This window comes from Mustela lutreola, chromosome 5, assembly GCF_030435805.1.
Source record: "Mustela lutreola isolate mMusLut2 chromosome 5, mMusLut2.pri, whole genome shotgun sequence".
NCBI lineage: Eukaryota > Metazoa > Chordata > Mammalia > Carnivora > Mustelidae > Mustela > Mustela lutreola.
In genome coordinates, this window is record NC_081294.1 from 42,064,145 (window position 1) to 42,087,113 (window position 22,969).

Sequence of the window (22,969 nt, forward strand, 5' to 3'; positions counted from 1 at the left end):
TGGAAATAAAGTCCTTGAGCCTATCTCAGAATTGTGCCTAGGATAGATGCTTTGTTTTAGCCACCCGCTCACGGCCAGTCACATCCCTGGTGTGTGATGCTGGCAGGCCTGCCCAATGTTCAACACCCCCACCTCCCGCCCCCCAGTGCTGAGGGCAGATGGCAGCCTGGGAGGTCTGAGGCAGGACAAGCCTGTCCCTAGCCACAGAAAAACCTCTGTCTGGCTGGAGGTCGGTGGCCAGGCCTGGCAGGCTGGGTCAGCTGTGGCTGCTGCCCATGTGGGAGGTCGGGGGGCCGGGTGGGGCCCACAAGTTGGTTGGTGATCACCTGTCAATGGGTGTCGGAGCTCCAGGAAGATGGAAATTTGATTTCAAATGACTTCTAAGCAGTGTCCTGGCTGCCTTGTGAAGAGTGATTTCCCTATCACTCAAGTGAGTTCCACCAGAGCCTGGGGTGTCATGGCTCAGGAAAGGGACCCTCCGTGTCCCGTCAGACCCTGCAGCCCACTGGAATGCCTGAGAGGTATTCCAGCCTTCCTGCCAGAAACAGCTGCTGTGGCCTCTATCGTGAGTACGGCAATTTAATGCCATCTTCTCCCAGGTGGTGAGCCCTGAGCTGGTGCTGGAGACCGGGGGTCTGGACAAACCTCAGAGATAGCTTGGCCTGGTCATGGCCTCTAGCAAATCAGAAGCAGGCACGATATTTTGCATGCAACTTCCCCTATGGCCCCCTAATCCTGTGCTGAGAGCCATGGTCTGTGGAGGGGCCAGTCCCACTGACTGCCAAGGGATCGCAGTGAGCAGAGCAGAGAGGGCCGCAGCTTAGCTCGAGGGGAGGACTCAGCCCAGCATGAGGAACAGAGGTGGTCTCCTGCCGCCCAGGATATGTGTGTGCATGCGTGTGTAATGTGTTATGATGGGGAGGGGTGAGGCAGGAGGACTGCGGAGCTCCAAGGAAGCTGCCCCAGCTCTGGGTGCACGGGGTACGCAGGCCTCAGCCAGGGCGGCCTTGGAGGGCAATCCCATCTCAGAGCTGCTGCTCCGGAGCCACTTTCTCTGAATCATCCCAGATGGACCAGCAGTCTGATTCCTCATCTCTCGCAGTCGCCGCTCGGTGGTGTAACAAAACACATGCTCGGCAGCGATAAAGTCTGAACATTTTAGCAAATTAAAAATGTTTATTTATATGCATTTAAAAATATCTCCCTATATAATAAAAGGAAGCACATTTTCATCTAACACTTTCCTTAAATCAGCACACATCTCCATTCTGGTTTGATGTGAGACCAGGAGAAACAGAGAGAGAGGTGGGAAGCGGGGGAAGGGAGATAGATTATTTACTGGTTAGGATTCCTAAGTAGTTATACTGCCCAGGAGTACCCAAAGTTGCTCTGGGATAAGGCAGAAGGAATGGCATCAAATGTGCTTGGTACCTGAACTCGTGGCCAGTTGTGTGATCGTAAGACTGGGGCTTCAGTGGGCAGGTGGGCTTATGTGGACAATAGCTTCTAGAAGATATTGCAGTTTTGTTTATTTGTTTGCAGAAGACTAGACTTTTCCAACAAGGGCTGTGGTAGAACCTGAGTGGGGTCAGATTCCTAGATGTCAGAAATAACCCCTCCTCTGCTTCATGCAGTGATTGTGCAAGGTTTTTTTTTTTCTTGCCTTTTCTGGGCCTCAGTTTCCTCATTTGAAAAGTGTGAGCCTGGACCCATTTGCACTCACAGCCCCAGTGACTGCCACTGACGTTCAGGTTCAGTGGTCACCCCATGATGTGTTTGCTTCAAGAAAGTTAAAGGAAAGATTCAGTCCTAGTCCCTCCCAGGACCCCAAGACTGGCTCCCCCAAAGGCTGAATCTGGGGAAAGCAGGTGCAACTGGGAAGGCGCCATAAAGAGGCCAGGCTCCCAGGGTTCTTGAGCAAATGCCTCCCCTCTATTCCCTCTTCCTGGGGTTCTCTGGACCTTCCATAGGGTCTAATGAAGCCCATGTGTCTAATGATGAGGTTGTTCAGCAAAGCTGCAGCCTGTCCTGTGACAGAAGTGGTGACAGGTCCTGGGGGAGAGGCAGGAGGTCCTGTCTGGGCCTTCTTGGATTCAGGAGCCATGGGCTTTTGCTCTCTCCCAAGCCCAGAGATGCTGCGTTCCATGTGACCTTGGGTATACAACTTCCCTCCTCTGGGATGGTTTCCTAAGGTGCAGAATGGGGGTGCAGAAACCGTCTTCCCAGGCTGTTGGAAAGAATTATAAATCCGATATTGGATGTAAGCCATCATCCAATGAACACAGTAGGGTTTCCTGAATGCTCCTTCCCTTCACATTCATGCCCAAAGGGCTCCTTCGTCCTGCTTCTGGAGAGCCCCTGGCCTGCCCTTTGAGGCAGGGCTTAAAGCAAGGAGCAGCTGGGTGGGGCCTTGGAAGGAGAGGTGGCTCCAGGACCCAGCCCGGCCCTTTTCCCAGGCCTGTGCTTCAATTTAAGCCCTTCTTGGCTCCTTCCAGGCTCCAGGGGTATGAGAGGCAGCAGGCCCTTATCCTCAACTCTCCCAAAGGCTTCTCCGTGTGGGTTAATGGCAGGGCAACGCTATGATTTAGTGTCTGAACTGTGACACTTGTGGGTGAAAGGTGCATGATTTATAATAAATATGCTGGGTCCACTAGCATCTACCAGACCAAGGGGTATGAACACCCCAGCTAATAATTTCCCCTCCTAGTCACAGGCTCACACAGACAGACCGTCACAACATTCAGAGAGGTCGGTCAGACATGGCATCGCTGATGTAAATTCATTTTAGAGATGTAAAATTATAATATTCCTGAGATCTTACCGCTGGCAGAGAGGAACCCAGGTGCTCATGATTTAAGTCACAAGCCATCACAACACACAGTGACACATGCCCTGTCTATTCTTGCCCGAACCTCCTTGCATCTCTTTCATCCCAGCAAAAGGATAAATGTTGCACACCACCCAAAAGTTCCATGAGGCCTGACTGTCACTGGTGTCACTCACTAGCTCTATGACCTTGAGCGAGGAACTTAACCTCTCTGACTTCAGTTTCCTCATCTGTAAAGTAGGGATGACGCGGTCTCTCTCTCTGGGTCGCTGTGTTGAGACAATAAGACCTAGCCTGGGATCTGGCATAATAAATATTGGGCACTTGGACGACTGACTACATACGGGATTCATGGCCGCCGTTCCTCTGAGGCAGGAGTGGGCAACTCATAGTGTCAGCTGAGCCCTACTACGTGCCAGGCCCTGTACTATGTGTTTTCTATGCACAATCTCTCCGGATTCCTCACATCACCGTAAGGGACATAAGATTCTTATCCCCATTTTCCAGATGAAAAGGCAGCTTTCATCTGGAAAAGCGCGGCGAGTTTGAGTCACGTGGGCAAGGTCACACAGCAAAGAAGAGGCGGCAGGCACTGGATCGCTGGAACCCAGGACCCGTCCCTTGGTGTCCAGGCACGTGGCCTGCCTCTCATCGCCCAACTAGGGAAAGGGAGGCCCAGAGAGGGCAGGTTACCTGCCCAAGGTCACGCAGGAGACGGTGGCCGAGGCCTCCAGACCTCTGAGGGTTTCCGTCGCAGACCCCCCTCCTCCCGCGATCGGGGCCCCTCCAATCCGCAGCTCTGCGTGCGGGGGCGCGCGCATCCCCCGGCTGTCCGTCCGTCAGCCAGACTGTCTGGGTGTCTCCGCGGGCACAGCCGTGCACCCCTCCCCAGGCCCGGGCGCTGCGCAGGGAGAAGCAGAGCGTTGGCAGCGCCCGGCCCGCGCCCCACGCCCCACGCCCGCAGCCGACAGACGGCAGCGCCTGCGCCCGCGCCCCCCCCCCCCCCCCGCCCCAGCCGGTGCGCGGGAGCCGCCGGGGCAAAGTCGCGGCTGCCGGCCGGCGGCGCGATCTCGGGCTCCCTCGCTAGCTCTCTGCTCTCAGGGGAAGCCAAGCCGGGAAGCCCCGGCAACCCGCCCTCCAAGATGAAGAAGCTCCAGGGAGCTCACCAGCGCAAGGTAGGGCAGGAAGACCCGGGCGCACATGGGGGCGGGGGCACACCTGAGGGAGGGGTGCAGGGGCCCGCCCCCATTCAGGACGGGGGAGGGTAAGAGAGAGCACCTGGACCGACTCAGGGCTCTGGGGGAGGCCGGGCTGAGCTAAGTGGCAGGGAGGGGCGGGGTCACGGCCTGCAGAGGTGGAGTGGAGGGTGGCGACATGGCCTTCCCCATCTGGGGGTCGGGGTGTTGTGTGATGGGGCTGAGGTTCATTGGGCCAGGTCCTTCGAACAGGTGTCTGCAACCCCAGGAGGCATGAGGTAGGGGTGGCTGGGGCCAGGCGCCTGCCCCTTCCCAGTCCCCCACCCATTTCCCCCAGGGCCTGATTGGGTTTGGGGGTGTTAGAATAACTGAGCGCCAGCCTTGAGGGGGACTAATTTCGGGGGTGGGGGAGGGGAGCCGCTCTGGCCCTCAGCCGCGCGCTCTACACTGAAGCAACCTCCGAGAACCAGCAGGGGGAAACCGCTCTTTCCTGCCCGAGCTTTTGCCCTGCGGGGGCCGCCACCTGCTCCCTCGAACCAGCTTTAGCTTCCCTGCTAAGACCCCAGGCAGCAGCGCTGACTGGAGGCAAAGGCGGGGAGGAAGGAAACGGGAGACCCAGGGGATATGGGGGTGGGGTGGAAGCTGGCTGGAGAGAGGGGGCCAAATTTGTGTTTCTGGAGCCCCTCCCCACCCTTCCTGTGGGGTTAGACCTCCCAGCCTGCGGGGGAGTGGGGAGGGAGAGTATTGGGTGAAGTTTTCTGGCTTTTGACTCCTAGCCAAGGAGTCAGAACTCCTGGGCACTATTTCTGCAGATACCACTTACCCTGTGACTTTGGGCAAGTCCATTCTCCTTATAAACTGGACTGTCATTTGCCAATCCAGCTCCAGTATCAAGGCACCAAAGCAAGCCCCACTGTCCCTGAATGGGGTTTGGGGGATGCATTGACCCCACAGGGGCTGGCAGATGTAGATGGGAGAGAGAGCTCACCGGCTGCTGTTATTGACCATCCCCTGCCCCATTCAAGCCTTCTGCCCCTGTGCAGCTGGGCGTGGAGCGGCTAAGTGGGTCTTTTTATTCACTGCCACGAATGACTTCTTGGGGCCATTTGTGGCTCTCTTGGGTCTTTTTGGGTCCTGCTTGCCATTCATTTCCATTCTCTTACTCTCTCCTCTTTCCACTCTCCCCACAAGAGCTCCTGCTCCTCATTGCCATGGTGCCACAGGGTGTGTAAACAGCCATATTCCGTAAAGCCTTATCTCATGTAAGCCTCCAAAAATTCTAGGGGCTGCGTCTTGTTATCCGCATTTTATAGACAAGGGGAAACAGACATGGGGGATGCAGTTTGCTGCTTTCCTAAAGATGGACCGAGTGACCCAGGGGCCCACAGGGCAGGGGTGGGGCCACCTGGCTTCAGTGTCCTTTCCCTTGGTCTCAAGGTGAAGGGGACAGGGAGGGAGGAAATGCCAGGTATCAGCAAAGGAGCCATGTTGTTCAGAGATGAGCACTGGGCTGAAAGTCAGGGGTGTGGATTCTGGTCTTGCTCTGCCCTTAACTTGTTATTTGACCTTGGGCTCATCCCTTCCCCTCCTTGAAATTTAGTTTCCTCTTCTGCACAGCAGTAAAGTTGGACTCCAGATTTCTATTGTTTTTCTCATCCTGAAGAAGGTATGAGAGCCTTGGTTCAGGGCAGGCTAACCTCTCCCAGCACCTGCCACTGCTGGTGACCTACATCTGTTGGTCCCTAAAAGAGGGGATGCAGGTCTGGCAAACTCAGGATTATGTTTCTGCGTGACTCGGGATAGGCAGTGGGGGAATCGGGGGTGGGATCTTCACACCCAGGCGTAAGTGTGAAGCGACTCATTAAGCTTCCTTCCAACCCTGCCCCATTGACTAGGGTGCTTGTCTCCCAGCCAGTCGCATCCTGTCCGTGCTGTCCTTCTGGGATTTATCCCATGGTTGGGGGCTCCAGGTGGTCTTGGGATTGGCTCATCTTTGGAGGACCCAATCCCCTGTGCCTGGAGCAGGATCAGGCTTCCCTCTGATTGGGGGAGGAGGGGGACAGGAGAGCTGGCAGCATCCTGCTCTTGGAACTCTTGTCACCATGGAAACAGAGAGCCGGGACTGCTCTGTGAGCAGAGAAAGGGCAGCAGCTTCTCAGGAGGGATCAGAGGAACCTCATTACTGGGCCCTCCTGCCAGCTGGCCTGAACAGGGCTGGGGGCTCACAGGGCGACCAGCCTGCCACACTACCCCATTTCAGGCGTCAGTGTCAACAGGCTGGTCCTCCATTCCTCCCGGAGCTCACCTGGCAGGGAGTGATTCTAGGGGGCCAGTGCTCACCCCGCTGGGAAGGAGCCTCATAGAAAGTGGCATCAGAGGCTGGGGGTGGGTTTCAGATAGGTCTGGGGCTGCCGCTACTCTCAGCCCAGGATGTCTGAGATCACGGCAAGCCCAATGACCGCAAGCCCACGTTCATTATCACCAGCATCGCCATCACCCACAATAATGCCAGACTGTCCTTGTTACCACTGCCCCTCTGGCCAATAGCCAGCCTAGGGCAGGATCGTTGCCATGGTCGCCACTGTGACTGAGAGCCAACCCAAGACTATTCCTCCTTTCTGCACCCACAAACTCACTGCCCCGACCCTATCACTGTCCCGAGACACCTCCAGTCCTATGACACCTGCACCCTGCTTTCACTACCTTTATCCCGGCAATGCTCATAGGACAAATTCCCCGCAAAGCCTCCTGCTACCACCCAATCTGTGTATAGACACCTACCTGACTCGTGTCAGGAAAGGAAGTTTTAGGAGAAAAAAATATCTGATCAGTAGACAATCACCAAGTCCCTGTGCTAGGATCTGATCTGGTCTTCATCCACTGCCAAATGTCTTTAGGGGAGTCTCTGGTAAAGCTTTCCTCACAAACCATTACAGCCAGAAGATGAACAGATAGACGTACATTTCTCTGAGTAAATCTCAGCATACTAGCTTCTTAAAACCCTTTTCTTAAATAGAATTGCAGAATACTGTCTATTCTAGGCAGTCATCGTGGGTATTGATGCATTAAAGGATCTGACAAGTCCTGCAGCAAAGAAAACTATTTTGCTTTGTGTTAACTTGGAGTTCCCCAAACTTCTTTGACTCCAGATTCCTTTTCTTGGGGCACCTGGGTGGCTCAGTGTGTTAAAGCCTCTGCCTTCGGCTCAGGTCATGATCCCAGGGTCATGGGATCAAGCCCCGTATCAGGCTTTCTGCTCATCAGGGAGCCTGCTTCCTCCTCTCTCTCTCTGCCTGCCTCTCCGCCTACTTGAGACCTCTGTCTGTCAAATATATAAATAAAATCTTAAAAAAAAAAAAAAAAAAGAATCCGTTTCTTTCTTTCTTTTTTTTTTTTTTTTTAAGATTTTATTTACTTATTTAACAGAGAGAGAGAGAGAGAGAGATCCCAAGTAGGCAGAGAGGCAGGCAGAGAGAGAGGGGGAAGCAGGCTCCCCACTGAGCAGAGAGCCTGATGTGGGACTCAATCCCAGGACCCTGGGATCATGACCTGAGCTGAAGGCAGAGGCTTTAACTCACTGAGCCACCCAGGTGCCCCAAGAATCCGTTTCTTACACTGAGCACCTATGAACATCATAAGGGATGTATTTTTGGACACCCTGATTTATTCAATCCCCTCAGTGTAGAGATGGGGAACTGAGGCTCAGAAAACTCTTTTCTCTAGTCACACCATGAATGGACACAGTCCTGGAAAGAGAATTGTAGTCTCTTGACGCTCAGTCCAGAGGTATCACTGTTTTCTCATAACCATTCCCCTGCAGAAGCAGGGGGTCCTTTCTCCTCTCAGAACCATGACGTTATTAGACAGCTGGCCTTCTTTGCTTCTCCATCCTTCTCTGTTATGGGTATGAATTTCGGAGGCAAGTGGGAAGGGCGTGGCTGTCCTTTCCTTTTGACCCATTCTAGGAGACACTTTGGGGGAATCGCTCTCTGAATTTTAGATGGTTATCCTGGTATCTTTGGGATTCCTTGCAGACCCTCAGCTTGGGCAGCTCCTAGATGTACCAACGCATCCCCTCAGCCAGCATTTCAAGCAGTTGGAGGAGGCCCTCACTTTTCCAGCCCCAGTCTGGAGGGAGAAGGCCCAGTGGACTTCCCCAGCCTCCCTGAATGGCAGACAGGGATCTTAGGCACAGCTGGCTTCCCTTCCCCTCTGTGCCTGCATCTCTCCCGCAGTGACAAGATTATGACTTTTGTGAGATAGATCCGAACTCAGTAGCCTCTTCCTGCTCATGAACTATATGATTCACAGTCCTCTGTAGGCCTCCTTGAGCCACCAGAGCATAAATCGAATTCCTCCCTCAGGAGAGGCCGTGTTCCCTCCATGTCCTCTTCTTTCTGTGCTGAGAGCCCCCACTCCTTCCCCTGTCCTCCTGTTATCGCTTCTCCTGAAACCCTCCTGTCTGGCCACCTGCCCTGTAAACATGCTCCGAGCTATCTGCGTGTTTCTCAAAATACAGTGCCTGGAATGGAGTAGCCAAAAGGCCACCACTGGAGGCTGAAGATGCAGGCTTCAAGGCTGGGAAGCTCTGGGCATGAGACCTAGTTCTCCACCCCTCCAACTTGTAAAACCTCGTGTGTGTCATGACTCCTCTCTGAGCCTCAGTGGGCCTCATGATTGAAACAGCACTTAGACAAGTTCTTGGCTCATAGGGTTGTTTTGAGAATGAAGTCAGGTAAAACATTTAATGCACTGAGCATGTAGTAAGAGCTCAAGACAGGGTAAATGTTATGAAGATCATTGTCATCATCATCATCAAATCAAGGACCATCCCTTGATTTGACCTCTGTGTTCACCGAACTAAGATGAAGGTGGTTTTCTTAGCGCCCGAGCCACCTTGCAGGCCTCCTAAGTTTGTAGCGACCAGCCACCCCAAGAAGCTCCTGCAAATATTAGCCCAGGTAAGAGCAGTGGATTTTCTCAACCCATAGAGTATCTCTCATCAGCCCTGTTTGATTTCATCTTCTTATTTTGGGGGTGGAGTGGGCTGTGTCACAGTTCCAACCTGGCCTCACCTCTTTGGTCTCTTTTACCGGTAGCCCATTATCCCAGACCTGCTGATGACCCCCAGTGACCAGGGCGATGTAGACCTGGACGTGGATTTCGCCGCAGACCGGGGCAACTGGACCGGCAAGCTGGACTTCCTGTTGTCCTGCATTGGCTACTGCGTGGGCCTGGGCAATGTCTGGCGTTTCCCCTACCGCGCCTACACCAACGGAGGAGGTAGGGGCCAGGGGGCCTGCTGGAGGGACATCTAGGCTCGTAGGCCAAGGCTTGGGGAGGAGTGAGGTTTTAGCGGCCTTGGCTAGCATCTCCTATGTGGCCTTGAGCAGAATTCACTGAAAGCAGTGAACTGGGGCTGGGAGAAGACAGCTCTCTCTGCCTTGTCTTTTTTCATCACCCAAATATCTCCCCCGAGCCTGGGCATTTCCGGGGCTCTGAGTGATGGGCAGAGAAGTTGCCTCTGCTTCAGGAAGGCAGACTGTACCTGTTTGGCAGCAATCACGTGCTCTCACAGTTGTCCCCACCCCCTCCTCCCCTACCCCCTCTGGGACCTCACCCCAGCAGAACTTCCTGCTTGTGAATCTTCCGTCTGTCCTCCTCTCCTGGTTCCTTCTGTTCAGACTACAAATGCGAAGCCTGTCCCATCTTAAACAAATCCTCTATTGACCCTGCTTCACCATCAAGTCACTGTTCTGGGTCTCGTTAATGAGAGCTGGGGTGAGCACTCACCATCTGCCAGCCCAGGCATTTAACCCTGATGACAACCCTCCTGGGCGGGCATGGTTGTCCTGATGTGACAACCGGGGCTTGGAGAGGCCAGGTTCCTTGTCCAAGGTCACCTGGTGGCCGACCCAACATTCCACCTCCAGGACTACCTTCTCCAGAGCCCATGTGCTCCTGCCCACCCTTGAAGCCTCCTCCTATCTCGGCCAGACTCGTGGAAGAGGCACCTATTGGTGGAGTGGCAGAAATCCAAACAGGAGGGGATGGGCGAGGACAAGATGAAATGCCGTGACCGGGAAGTGTGGGACTGGAGCCCGTCTCTGACACTCTAGGAACTCCTTAATGGCCACAGTTCTGTGGGCTCTCCCTTTCCCTGGCTCCTAAATCTGTTTTTCTCCAGCACACCTCCAGGTGCTGACCCCCTTTTCTCTTGGGACAATGACTTCATTCCCAGAGCTCTTCTCTCTGGGAGGGGCTATAGAGGGCCACAGGGAAGGTCTCTAACTGGCCTGCCTTGGGACCCAAGCCCCTGAAGGGGTGAGTTTGGGGGGGCAGCTGGTGTGATTTACGGCCCTTCTGAAGCCCTACAGTGGTAGGCAGTCTTCTAAAGGAGCTGGCTGTCAACAGAGGAAGCAAATGGGGAAGGATATTGAGTACTTGGGACCAATGGTGGCAGCTGGAAGCACCCCAGGTGGCCTGGCAGAGAGGACTTGGGGAAGTAGACTGAGACCAAATCCCGAGGACATTCATTTCCTACTGAGGCGTTTGCACCTTCTCTGGCAGGGAGTTCACTCATATATCCCTTCATTCCCTTTGTGTTTGCCCTGAGCCCAGCCCTGCTCTGGGCACCGGGGCTGCAGAGGTGAGTAAATCCCCACCAGCCCCCGAAGCCCTCAGTGATCTGGTGTGAAAAGTCATCCCCATCCGCAGGAGAGGCACTCCCTGGGGTCGCAGGTGTTTGCCATCAGGGAGGGGCGGGGCTTGAGGAGAGGGATCCACGCACCCACCCGCCGGAGACCCTCCCTGACCGCCCTCCCCCTCCGCTTAGGTGCCTTCCTCGTGCCCTACTTCCTCATGCTGGCCATCTGTGGCATCCCTCTCTTCTTCCTTGAGCTCTCTCTGGGCCAGTTCTCCAGCCTGGGACCCCTGGCCGTCTGGAAAATCAGCCCCCTCTTCAAAGGTGAGCCCTCCTAGTCCCCGCAGGGGCCGGGGCCCCGAGGAGGCAGGGAGGCTGACCCCCTCCCATGCCCCCAGCCTCTAGGCAGAGACAGAAGTGAAGCCCAGAGAGGGGCTGGCTGCCGGAGGCCACATGGCCTAGCCTCAGGAAGGCTTCACCTGAGGGCCGCCCCCTGTCCCTCACGTCCAGGTGCCGGCGCGGCCATGCTGCTCATCGTAGGCCTGGTGGCCATCTACTACAACATGATCATCGCCTACGTGCTCTTCTACCTCTTCGCCTCCCTCACCAGCAACCTGCCCTGGGAGCACTGTGGCAACTGGTGGAACACGGACCTCTGCCTCGAGCACAGAGGCTCCAAGGACGGCAACGGGGCCCTGCCCCTCAACCTCACGAGCACCGTCAGCCCCAGCGAGGAGTACTGGAGGTCAGGCCACTGCGGGCCTGCAGCTGGTTGGGAGGGCCCGAGCTGCCGGGGGCAGTGGGGGCAGTGTGGGAGGCGGGGAATGGGTGCCGGGAGGGGCCCCAAGCTGCTGGGGGTGATGGGTGGAGGGGCAAGAATGGGCCAGCATCCCCAGGGGGCTCAGCGTGCACCTGGAAGGCCGAGTCCAGGTGCTGGTGTTAGGTGGGTCCTGGGTTCTAATCCCAGCTCTTTGCTGACCAGCCCTTTGACTTTATACAACGTCCTTGGCTTCTGGGGCTTCGTCTATGAAGTGGGTGTGATCACGGCATTCGGAGGGTTGTTGTGAGGATTAAAGGAAGGAAAGTAGAGAGTGTGCCACCAGCCTGTTGGGTAACCCTGCTCAGTAGAGCCTGGCTAATTGTAATCGTGATGGTGATGACACTGGTAAGAGTGACCTTGCTGGACACAGCTTTCCTGCATACCCGTGGAGTATGGCAGGGTGACCTGAGGACCTTCAAATCTTCTCCCCACAGCCGCTACGTCCTCCACATCCAAGGCAGCCAGGGTATTGGAAGTCCTGGGGAGATCCGCTGGAACCTCTGCCTCTGTCTGCTGCTGGCCTGGGTCATCGTGTTCCTCTGTATCCTCAAGGGGGTCAAGTCTTCGGGCAAGGTGAGGAAGTCCTAGAGGCCCGAGGGGCTGGGAGGTGGGAGGTCTTCCTGGGAGGCGGCAGGGCAGGGACTGAGTCGGAGAGGATGAACAGACATCAATGGGGCAGAGGTTGAGGGTAGGGGTGGGGAGTAGGCATCCAAGGCACTGCCTGAAGAAAGATGTGGAGGTAAGGATGGACGGTGGCCAGGCTGGTTCACCAGGCCGGAAACTTTCCAAGGACAGGACCTACCAGTGACTCAGGTTTGTATCCTAACCAAGTGCTTGGCACTTTGAAGAGGCTCCTCATGGTGAATGTTTGGAAGGTGGGTCTGTGAGTCAGGATGGGGAGGGGGCTTTAGGAATGTGCCATGGCAGATAACCACACAGGGAGGGAGGGGTTGCATGGGCAGGGAGCAGGGGTGGGGAACGGAAGGGGGAGACTCTCATCAGCCCCAGGCAAGACCTCCAGGCAAAGGCCCAGGGTGGCCTGGAGAGGGGTGCAGCAGGGCTGGAGGGGGTGGGTGGGCTGGGGACACCTTGGGAAGCAGCGACAGAACTTTAATGAGGGATCCATGTGTGGAGCGAGGGAGGGAGACGGGAAGGGAAAGAGAAGCATTATGGATAATGGCTGTTCTCAGCTCAGCCTCCCCAAATATTGGGGAGGCAAGTGAGGTAAGATGGAGATTTCTAGAAGAGGAGCAAGGTGGAAGGAAGTTCACCCCTGCTTTCCACCCCCATTTACCATGTCGTCTCAGGTGGTGTATTTCACGGCCACGTTCCCCTACCTCATTCTGCTCATGCTGCTGGTCCGAGGAGTCACCCTCCCAGGGGCCTGGAAGGGCATCCAGTTCTATCTCACCCCCCAGTTCCACCACCTGCTGTCTTCCAAGGTGAGGTGCTCGGGGCTGGGGTGCTGAGGGAGGGTTCAGGCCTGAGCCAGGGAGTAGAAGGAGGAGGGCTCCCTGGGGAAAAGAAGGGCAATGGTTAGGAATCCTCCCTGTGGAGGGTCCCCCAGTACCAGACCCTGTGCTTGGTGCTGCACTCAACAGTGTATGTCCTTTTCATTTCTCATTCTTCACTGTCCTACAAAGTAGACATTATTCTGGGGGCCCCAGGTGGCTCAGCTAGAGGAGGTAAGGCTCTTGATCTCAAGGTCATGAGTTTCAACCCCATGTGGGGTGTAGAGATTACTAATATATATATATATATATATATATATTTTTTTTTAAAGGTAGACATTTTTCTCCCATTTTATAGATGAAGAAACTGAGGCCCGAAAGAGTGATAAGCTTAAGGTCACACAGCTAAGGGGAAGCAGAGTTGGAATTCCAACCCACAGCTCTCTGATTCCAAACCCCAAAGAGGTCATTGGTAATGACAGAAACAGTGGTGCTGACAGTTGACATTTCTTACTTATTAATTGCCGACTGCTTGACCCTGCCCTGGGACTTCGCACATATGCAGTCATTAACACTTACCACAACCCTGTAAGGGAGCTAGTGTTCCTATTCCTGCATTACAGAGGTGGGACCCGAGGCTCAGAGAGGTGATGTGGCTTGCATACAGGCCCAAAATAGGGGAGCTGGAATCAAATTCCGGTCCCTCCAACTCCAGGGAGGAAGTAAAGGGGTTCCATGGGCTTGTTGTCAATATGGATCTACTGGAAATTTACACAAGACACTGCTCCCTTCAGAATTGGACCAAGCATAGCCATCACCTAGATCCTGGATGGGGAAACTGAGGCCCAGAGAGGGAAAGGGACTTACCCGAGTCCCGCCGTGTAAGTGCTGGAACGGGGTTTGCTCCCGGCCCACATCACCTGGAGCCAGGCTCTCCACCACGCCGTCCCTGGACTTGTGGACTAGCTCCCGCCCCACCTCCTCCCTCCTCTTTCCGTGGCCCTCTGGACAGGGCCGTGATGTGCCAGCCCCTTCTCTCTGCTGTCCATCTGCATCCTTCCCTGCTACAGGTATGGATCGAAGCTGCTCTTCAGATCTTCTACTCCCTGGGTGTGGGCTTCGGGGGTCTCCTCACCTTCGCCTCCTATAACACGTTTCACCAGAACATCTACAGGTCAGTGCAGCCTCCCAGACCCCGGGGCTGGGGTGAGGAGGAGAGTGGCCAGTCAGGGCAGGCCCGGTTGTGGGGGCAGGGCCAGCTCACTCTGTTCTGCTCCTGTGTACCGGTACTTCCCCCCGCCCCCCCGGCAGAGACACCTTCATCGTCACTCTGGGCAATGCCATCACCAGCATCCTAGCTGGCTTCGCCATCTTCTCTGTGCTGGGCTACATGTCTCAGGAGCTGGGTGTGCCTGTGGACCAAGTAGCCAAAGCAGGTGGGCAGACAGGCCAGCCTCGGGGTGGGCGGCAGGGGGTGGACAATGATGTGAATCAGTGTCTTGTGCCGGAGGACGAGTCCACGTCTGTGTGTTAGCGGGATTGTTTGTGTGGATGATGGTATTCAAATGAGGAAGTGTATTCAAATGAGGTTTTATATTGTCTTATGTTTCTTCCTGCACTCCTTATCAGTTCATTTATCTTGTCAAGCTGTGTTCATTGAGCACCGACGGCATCCTGGCCGGGGTTTAGGGGTTCAGTGTTGGAAGTGTACACTAGGGTACTTGTCTGGATCTGACTAAATGAGTGTGCCCATGGGGGTGGAAGCGACCATGTGTGTTTGAGTGTGCCTTTGAGGGCCTGCCTTGTGCCCCAGTCTGCTGACTCTTTGTGCGCCTGGCCCAGGCCCTGGCCTGGCCTTTGTCGTCTACCCACAGGCCATGACCATGCTGCCTCTGTCGCCCTTCTGGTCCTTCCTTTTCTTCTTTATGCTCCTGACTCTGGGCTTGGATAGTCAGGTGAGCCTGGTCTGTGCCAGCGGGCACCTTGTGGGGGGTGTGTTCATTTGTGTGTGTGTGTCCGTCCACGTGGGATGTGCATCTGTGTATCTGTGTATGTAGCTGTGTGTGTGATGTAGCTCTGTGTGTCTGTGTGACGTGTGTATCTCTGTGTGAGAGTGAGTGTCCATGCACATGTGTACAGGTGTGTGGTGGGGGGCCGAATTCTGACCTCCCCCCTCCTGTCCTCCCCCAGTTTGCCTTCCTGGAGACCATTGTGACAGCTGTGACAGATGAGTTCCCATACTACCTGCGGCCCAAGAAGGCTGTGTTCTCGGGGCTCATCTGCGTGGCCATGTACCTGATGGGGCTGGTCCTCACCACCGATGTGAGTGCTGCTGTGAGGAGGGAGGGCAGCCCACGGGTGGGGTGGTGCGGGTATGGGCGGAGGGGTGGTGCAAGGCCAGGCAGCTGGGGTGGGGGCAGGTGACTCTGCCCCGGGGCTCCGTGCTGCTGCTTTGGGAGGCCACCCAGGTCCACTCCCCAAGGGCAGCGTGGCCGATGGCCCGGGGTCCTGGCTTCAAAGTACAGAGAAGCCCCAGCTTCCAGCCTGGGTCCTACACTTGCTGGATGACCTCAGGACAAGAGGCTTCACCTTCTCCAGCCTGCGTTCCCACCAATAAAATGGGCTCTACAACTAGGGTTGTTGTGAAGCTCCAGTAAGAGGGCGTGTGGGAAGGGCTCAGCGTAGGCAGTGGTCACATGGCCACCGTCTTGCCATCACCACTGGCCGGGCTGCTCCCCGCCTTGAAAAGGGGCTGCACCAGGGAGCAAGACTGGGCTGAGGGAAGCCCAGAGCTGTGACTTGTGTTCTAGGGAGGCATGTACTGGCTGGTGCTTCTGGATGACTACAGCGCCAGCTTCGGGCTCATGGTGGTGGTGATCACCACATGCCTGGCCGTCACTCGGGTGTATGGTGAGAGGCGATGAGGGAGAGGGGGTTGAAGCTCCCCACGGTGGGAGGCTGGGGGTCTGCTCTGGAGCCCCCCCTATACTGGGTCCCAGGTCCCAAGGGCCAGGGTCTCCCATGGGGGCAGCGGGGGTGGAGGAGGAGGGGCTGCTGGTGCTGGTGGGGCCATCCTCCTCCCCCCTCCCCCGCACAGGCATCCAGAGGTTCTGCCGGGACATCCACATGATGCTGGGCTTTAAGCCGGGCCTCTACTTCAGGGCCTGCTGGCTGTTCCTGTCCCCGGCCACGCTCCTGGTAACCGGGGGCGGGGGGGAGGGCTGGGGCCCAGATTTGAGAGGAGGGGCCCCCTCTGGACATTGAGTCCAGCAGGGCTGTCCTGGCCCAGAGTGGACCTCTGTCAGGGCTGACAGGTAGTGGGCACCAGGATGTGGGTCTCCTCCCCTCCGCCTCAATGCCCCCAGCTTTTGGAGCGGTGCTGGGTCTAGCTTCCCATGCAGCTAGCCAAATGAGTGCGGCTTTCCCAGGCCTCAGGGCCTTTCCTCAGGGCCCTTCCGGCTAGGGCGTTAGACTGGTATGTTGGTGAGTTGGAGGCCAGGCCCAGGCTGTCTTAGAAACTGGATGCTTCCAAGCTGGGCTGTCTCAGGCCTCACAAAGGCCCGGAGGAGGGACCGTCTCAGGTTCTATACAGCTTAGGATGGGGTTCTCTTCAACACCGGGTGGCTCTGGGCTGGGCTGTCCCGGGCCTTCAGGTAGCTCAGATCTGGGCTGCCCTAAGCCCCGGGGCCTGCCCAAAGCCCACCGTGATGCCGGGGCCCCTGCCTGCAGGCCCTGTTGGTGTACAGCATCGTCAAGTACCAACCCTCAGAGTACGGCAGCTACCGGTTCCCAGCCTGGGCGGAGCTGCTGGGCATCCTGATGGGTCTGCTGTCCTGCCTCATGATCCCAGCGGGCATGCTGGTGGCTGTGCTTCGGGAGGAGGGATCGCTCTGGGAGGTAAGTCTGGGCCGCCTTGTCTGCCCCAGGCCCACCTGCTAGGACAGGAAACATCTGCCACAGCACCTTACTGAGGGCCTCACAGGCCTTTCCAGACAGTAGCCTGAGCTCTGAATCCTCTCAGACCTGCTGGGGGTGAGGTAGGCTCAGGTGGCTTAGGGTCCGGCCCCGTGGTCCCTGGTACCACATGGGGTCTCTGATGGGGGGACGTCCCACTGCCCACATGTCATAGGGAGAGGACAAGTGTCCCACTGCAAGTTGGTCAGGGGTCCAGACTGGAACTCTGGTCACCAGCCCAGAGCTTCCTCTGACTCAGGGTCAGAAGGCAGGACTGAGGGACACTAGAGGGTGGGCTGCAGCCCATGGGTGACCTGGGAATGGGCTGATGGTGGGAACCCTGCCCATGCCAGGCTTTGTGAAGAGATTCAGGAAGTACAGAGAATGCAAGCTGTTTGGGCATGGGGGTCTGCAGGTCTCAGAAGGGGGGAGTGGGTGTGCAGTGATGCCGTGTGATCATGGCAATGTTCTACCCCTCTCTGAGCCTCCCCGCACTCTGTCCTTCTAAGGCTATGGAATGTGGAGCCCCTTTGGTGGGAAGAGGCTGTCACAGTGAGCAGAGCTGAGTGAGCCTGCTAGGGCCTGGAGAGAGCCTTGGGACCCCCATACATACCTCACATATCCCATCAAGTGTATGGTAGAACCAGCTGGTATTGGTTCATGAGAGCTAGTTGTTATATATTCAGGGACGTTGTGAGCTGGTTGTTAACTCATCGATAACTTGACATCGACCTTGGTGGGAATATTTATACCACTGGAACTGGCTACTTATCAAGCCTCCTGCACCCCTCCAACCATTGCTCCCACTTCGCAGACTGTGCCACTGTGTCCTCAGCTGTCCCTCACCCCATTTTCATATCTGCACCTGGAAGGAGGCTCTGACCCCGTTCCCAGCACGAGTGGGTCGTGGCCACAGCGCCCAGACCACAGGGGCAGTCCTGGACCCGGGCCCTGCTCTGGATCCAGCTGCTGGTGGACAGGGAGCAAACTCCCAGCCTTCTTTCAGCGTCGGGGGGCCTCACCTGTGCTGCCAAGGGCAGTGTGTCTCCTTGCTTGAGAGCTGAGGTATCTGCAAAGGAAAGGAAGAGAAGGGTGTCGCTCAGGATAGAGGGCTCCAGTCCCCTGGAAATTCATGGTTCCCAAGCCTTGCTACTCTTCCCTCTTGCCTTATCGCCACAGCCACCAACAGCCAGGCCGAGGGCCATGTTGTTGGGTGGGGAGCACTGCAAGAGGAGTCCTTGCCCGGCTCTGGAGGGCTTCCAGCACTGTCACATTAGGAGGAATTCGGGCTCTGCTTTTTGCCAGCTGTGTGACCCTAAGTGAGTTAACGCCCCTCTCTGAACCTTGCTTTTCTCTGTCCTTCAAGTGAGGACAAAGATTCCTCCCCTAAGGGTTGCTCTGAGAAGAAAAGAAGCTTATCCATGTTGTCAGAACTGTGAAGGGCAGGAAAAGCAGAGTATTTTAAAAAGTTTAGGATGGAGTCAGACTGCCCAGGTTCAAATAGCATCACCACTTGTCTCCCGTGTGACCTTGGCCAAGTTGGCTCACCTCGCTGAACTTTGCTTCCAGATAATATCTGTGGGGGTGGAGGGTGAAAGTCCTAATGGCCCTCTCCTGGGGAAACTGAGGACTGAAGAAGCCCACACAACTTAGAGCTGGAGCACGGGGAATGTTTTGTTCCACTTCGGGGATCCTCATGGGAGTGATTCTGCTCTCAGAGGCCATTTGGTAGTGTCTGGAGGCATTTTGCTTGTCATAAAAGGATCGTGTGCACAGGGGATGGTACTGGCTTCCAGTGGGAAGAGAGCAGGGATTCTGTCAAACTCTCTTCAGTGTGCAGAGAGCTCTTACACGGGGTCTCTTCAGCCAAAGTGTTCCAAGTACTCAGGTCGAAAAGCATCAGTCTAGGTTCTAGTGTTCAGCTGGGAACAAATCTAAGTGCTTGTTCTCAAGGAGCTTGAATTTTAATGTGGGAGATAGACAATAAACAAATACATAAAGGTAGTAGTAAGTGCTACATTTAAAAAATAATTAAAAAAAAAACTGAAACAAAAGCAGTTTAGGACTAGAGAATGAAGGGAAAATATTTTGGCTAGGGTGGCCAGGAAGACCTTGGTGAGGGGGTGACAGACATCTGACTGAAACCCACAAGGTGATCAATAGATATCTAAGGGGAGCGCATTCCAAGCAGAAGGACAATCAGTGCAAAGGTCCTGGGGCAGGAGGGGATGGCATGTCTGAAGGCAGCAAGGAGGTTGGCAAGACTGGATCAGAGTGGGGGTGGGTGGAGGGATAGTAGCAGGAGGTGAGGTCAGGGAGGTAGATGGGCAGGTAGGCTGTGGTGGGCAAGTTGGGTCTTATTCCAAGTGCAAAGATAAGCCATAGGCAGGTTTCTGGGCAGGAGGTACGGTGCTCTACAACAGTTCAGTAAGTGTCCCCAGGCTTTGAGTGTGGGGCCATGCTGAGCCCTGGGCTAAGGGCTCTGCACACATTATCCTCCTTGAATCTACACCCAGTAGGCTCCACTTAATGTTGGTCGTCTATCCTCCTTCAAGGGTCTGGGCCTCTTCTCCGTGCAGGCTAGGCAGAGGACTTTGGGAATGTGGTTTGGGAGGGGAGGAACTCTAGAATGTCCAGACTTAGTCATTATCTTAGTCACCTCTCTCCTTCCATGGAAACTGGGGCTGCAGAGGGAAAGGTCAGACAATCAGAGTCAGGACAAAGCAAGTGGGAAACACTTGGAGGGTCAGTGACACACCCTGCCTCAGTGCTCCTGGCTCCTGGCTCTTCCCCAAAGCTCCCGGCTGTTTAGGACTCAGCATTTAGGGGAAGGGGCCCAGAGTGGGCTCCTGAATTGGCTGGCATGTAATTGTAGCCTGTCCCCAGTGCCCCTGCTAAATGCTCCATCTTGGTGCCTGCTGACGGGGTTCAGAGTGGCAGGAATGGCAGGATCCCCAAGTGACAGAGAAGGAAACCAAGTCCCGAAAGCTTAAATCCCATGTCCCCACCCAGCTTGTGAGTAGCCAAGTGGGACTTACTCCCCTGGGGAAGTGCCACTGCCCTTCACCCCCGCCCCCCAGGATTGTCTCCAGGGCTGACACCAGGGACATGGTGAGGTCTTTGCCCGGTGCCCAGCTGCAGGAAGCACTCCACGAGCACTGGCCGCCCACCGTTTTCACCGCTGTCCTTGCTCTACCACAGCGGCTCCAGCAGGCCAGCCGACCGGCCATGGACTGGGGCCCGTCGCTGGAGGAGAACCGGACTGGCATGTACGTGGCCACGCTAGCGGGGAGCCAGTCACCAAAGCCACTGATGGTGCACATGCGCAAATACGGGGGCATCACCAGTTTTGAGAACACGGCCATCGAGGTGGACCGCGAGATCGCCGAAGAGGAGGAGTCTATGATGTGAGACAGGAGGCTGGCGGCCTGGAGGACCTGCCCAGCTGTGGAGGAGTAGCCCTGCCCTGTGGGGTCCTGAGAGGCCTGAGGCCCTGGGCAGTCGCCACAGTGATGCCGGTCCCCAAGGCTAGTCCTTTCTCGTGGCCTCTGCCTCTCCTCTGTCTCCTTTCTCCCCACACGCACACAGACCCACTCTAAGCTCAGTCCTCGTTGTGCAGTTGGATAAACTGAGGCCAGGGAGGAGGGACCTGACCAAGGTCATGTGGTGGAGGGCGCTGGACCCCAGACCTCCTGGCCAACCAGTTCCCTTTCTTATGTGGCAGCTGGCATCATTCTCTCCTCTGTTCAGGGCCCAGACTCCTCTCTTTCTAGGGGAGCCTGCCCCCCACATACTGCAAACAGCCAGAATCTTGAGCTGGGCCAGGACACTCAGGGTGTGGCAAGGGCCACAAGGCCCCAGGCCTCGAGGGTTAGCAAGTGAAGGGGGACAAAAACCCCTAGGTCAGGTCTCCTGAAAGAGGCGGGGTCTGAGGGCCCTGGAGGATGGGCAAGTTGGGAGGGAGAGAGGAAGAGGAGGGCAGGGTGTGGAGGCCCCTATGGATCCCCTGTGTCCCCCATAGAGCCCAGGGCCGGGCCCGCGGTGTTACCAGGCTATAGCAGGGGCCCGCGGGAAGGACAGAGGGCCAGGGGAGCATGGGACAAGGGGCGGGCCGGGGTTTGCATGATCTGGTTGTGCTTTAGATAGACTAGCTTTCAGGATCGGTGGACAGGGTGGATTAGAGGGGACAGGGTGGAGGTAGGAGGCCTGTGGAGGGCAGCAAGGGGGGCTGGTGGCCTCAGTGAGGTGGTGGGGGTGGGGAAAGGTCCCCACATTTTCCACCTCCCAGAGAAACTAATGTATTTTATTTTGACCCCACGCTTCTGAGAAGGGCCCACAGCTTCCCTCACTGGACTTTATGCCCTCCCATGTCGGGAGCCGTGGGCATTGTTAGGACAGAGCAAACAGGTGGAGAGATGGGCGTGAGGGCCCCTAGCGGGACCTGAGGCCCCTCTGTTTCCTTCTCCCTGTTCTGGTGGCCCTCACTGTCTCCTCCAGCTCCAGGCACTGCTGGGAAACTGACCTTGGCTGTGGGCCACCGAGGCAACCAAGAGACTTGGAGGTGGTCCACTCACGTGGCTGTCTGTCCTGATGCAGCCCCCTCTAGGCCCAGGCATGAGAGTGGAGGCAGGGAGCCAAGGGCAGCCACCAGCTCAGGCCTGTGGCCAGACGCCTCAGCGTCTTCAGTCCCAAGCACAAGGGGGGGGCTGCCCTGGGATCCCTCCTTCCCTGAGAGACGAGGGTGGAGTGTGAAAGTGTGCCCCAGCGTGACAGGCCACCCTCATGCAGCTGGGCCGGGCTGCGTGCTCTCTTTCTCTCCTGCTGTCCCCTCAACCCACCCATGTCCTATTGGTTTATTGTTAATAAACACCAATGAGGTCATCCTTCTTACCCCTTCTCCTTACTGCTGAGAACCAGGGGGTGGACAGCGCAGGGGTGTCCAGCTTCCGTTGGACGGACGAGGAAACTGAGGCTCAACTGTTCGCTTTCCTGGCTCTCCCAGCTTCTGACACTTCCTGTCCCGTTTCTCTGTGGCAGTGGTGGGGGGTAGTGGGGTTGAGGAAGGGTGGCGAAGACAAGGAAGCCAATTCACCCCCCTTATATGTATGGGCAAATTGAGGCCCTCCAAAGGGAAGACTTGCTCAAGGTTACCCAGCGGAGGCAGGCACACCTGGGCAGCTGGCCCTCCCCTCCCCGGCTGCTCTCCGGCCTTACCAGCAGGTGTAGCTGAGGCTGGAAGTCCGGGGGGTTGGGAGAAGCCCTGAGTTTCCCAGGCTGGAAGAATTTCCTGGTGCTAACCACCCCCTCCTGGCAGGACCTGGCCACTTTAAAAGAGCCTCAGGGCCTTTCAAATGCGAGGCCCAGGTGTTTGTGAAGGCTTTGATGGGGGGTTGGAGAGGAAGGGCTGCTGCATCTTTTAGATATTAATAAATTTCCCCTAACAAAAGGCCAGGCCCCCTCCTGCCCCTCTTTGTTTGGGGCTCTAGATGGAGGAAGAGCATGGGATTGCTAATTTGCTGTAGGCTCAGGAATGGCCTTCACAATTCAAGGTGCCTCTTCCCACACCCTGGGGGCAGGCTCCTCCAGCCTTGTTCACAGAGCCCCTGGCGCCAGCTCCGTGGTCCCAAAGGGGAGTGGGGGGGGCGGGGGAGAACCCTCTCCAGGCCCTCCCCGCTCCTTCTAGGACAGGTCCCAGGCCCCAGCCATCGTCCTGTGCAGACTCCTTGCCCAACCTCTTAGCTGCAGCCTGGGGTCCTGGGCATCCAGAATGGGTGATCCTAGAAGTCTGGCCTTCTCTTCAACCAGATTCCCAGTTGGCCATTGCAGGCCTCTAGGAGGCTAGGGAGCCCACCAGCTTCACTTCCCCACCCCACCCCCCACTTCCCCTGCCTTGCTGTCTCTGGCTACCCTTGCACTTGCTCACTACCCTGGCCCCCGGGGCCCGAGATTCCTGGTCTGTCCTCCCTGGGCCCCAGCTTCCTATTTGTCCTGCTTTTCCCGTTCCTGCTGCTCCCAGACAGGCTGTCCTGCCACCTCACCCTTCTCCCGCCTCTGCCACCTCCCAATAGCCCCCGCCCC

At 56.5% G+C, this 22,969-nt stretch overlaps 1 protein-coding gene across 3 annotated transcripts; it reads left to right on the forward strand.

Annotated features, from left to right (window-relative positions):
• The first annotated feature begins 3,406 nt into the window (after positions 1–3,406).
• SLC6A7 (solute carrier family 6 member 7) lies at positions 3,407–21,772 on the forward strand. 3 transcript variants are annotated; one of them, XM_059174032.1, is made up of 14 exons: positions 3,407–4,002; positions 9,123–9,306; positions 10,859–10,990; positions 11,177–11,411; positions 11,921–12,059; positions 12,794–12,928; positions 14,008–14,111; positions 14,249–14,373; positions 14,780–14,892; positions 15,128–15,259; positions 15,748–15,847; positions 16,035–16,135; positions 16,667–16,834; positions 19,972–20,101. In XM_059174032.1, the coding sequence occupies exons 1-14, from the start codon at positions 3,970–3,972 to the stop codon at positions 19,987–19,989; spliced, it is 1,719 nt and encodes a 572-aa protein (XP_059030015.1). In that variant the 5' UTR covers positions 3,407–3,969; the 3' UTR covers positions 19,990–20,101. The 3 variants fall into 3 exon arrangements, with proteins under 3 accessions (XP_059030015.1, XP_059030014.1, XP_059030013.1); XM_059174030.1 differs by having other exon boundaries at positions 3,412–4,002; positions 20,093–21,772; XM_059174031.1 differs by lacking the exon at positions 10,859–10,990 and having other exon boundaries at positions 3,411–4,002; positions 20,093–21,772.
• Positions 21,773–22,969: the final 1,197 nt, after the last annotated feature.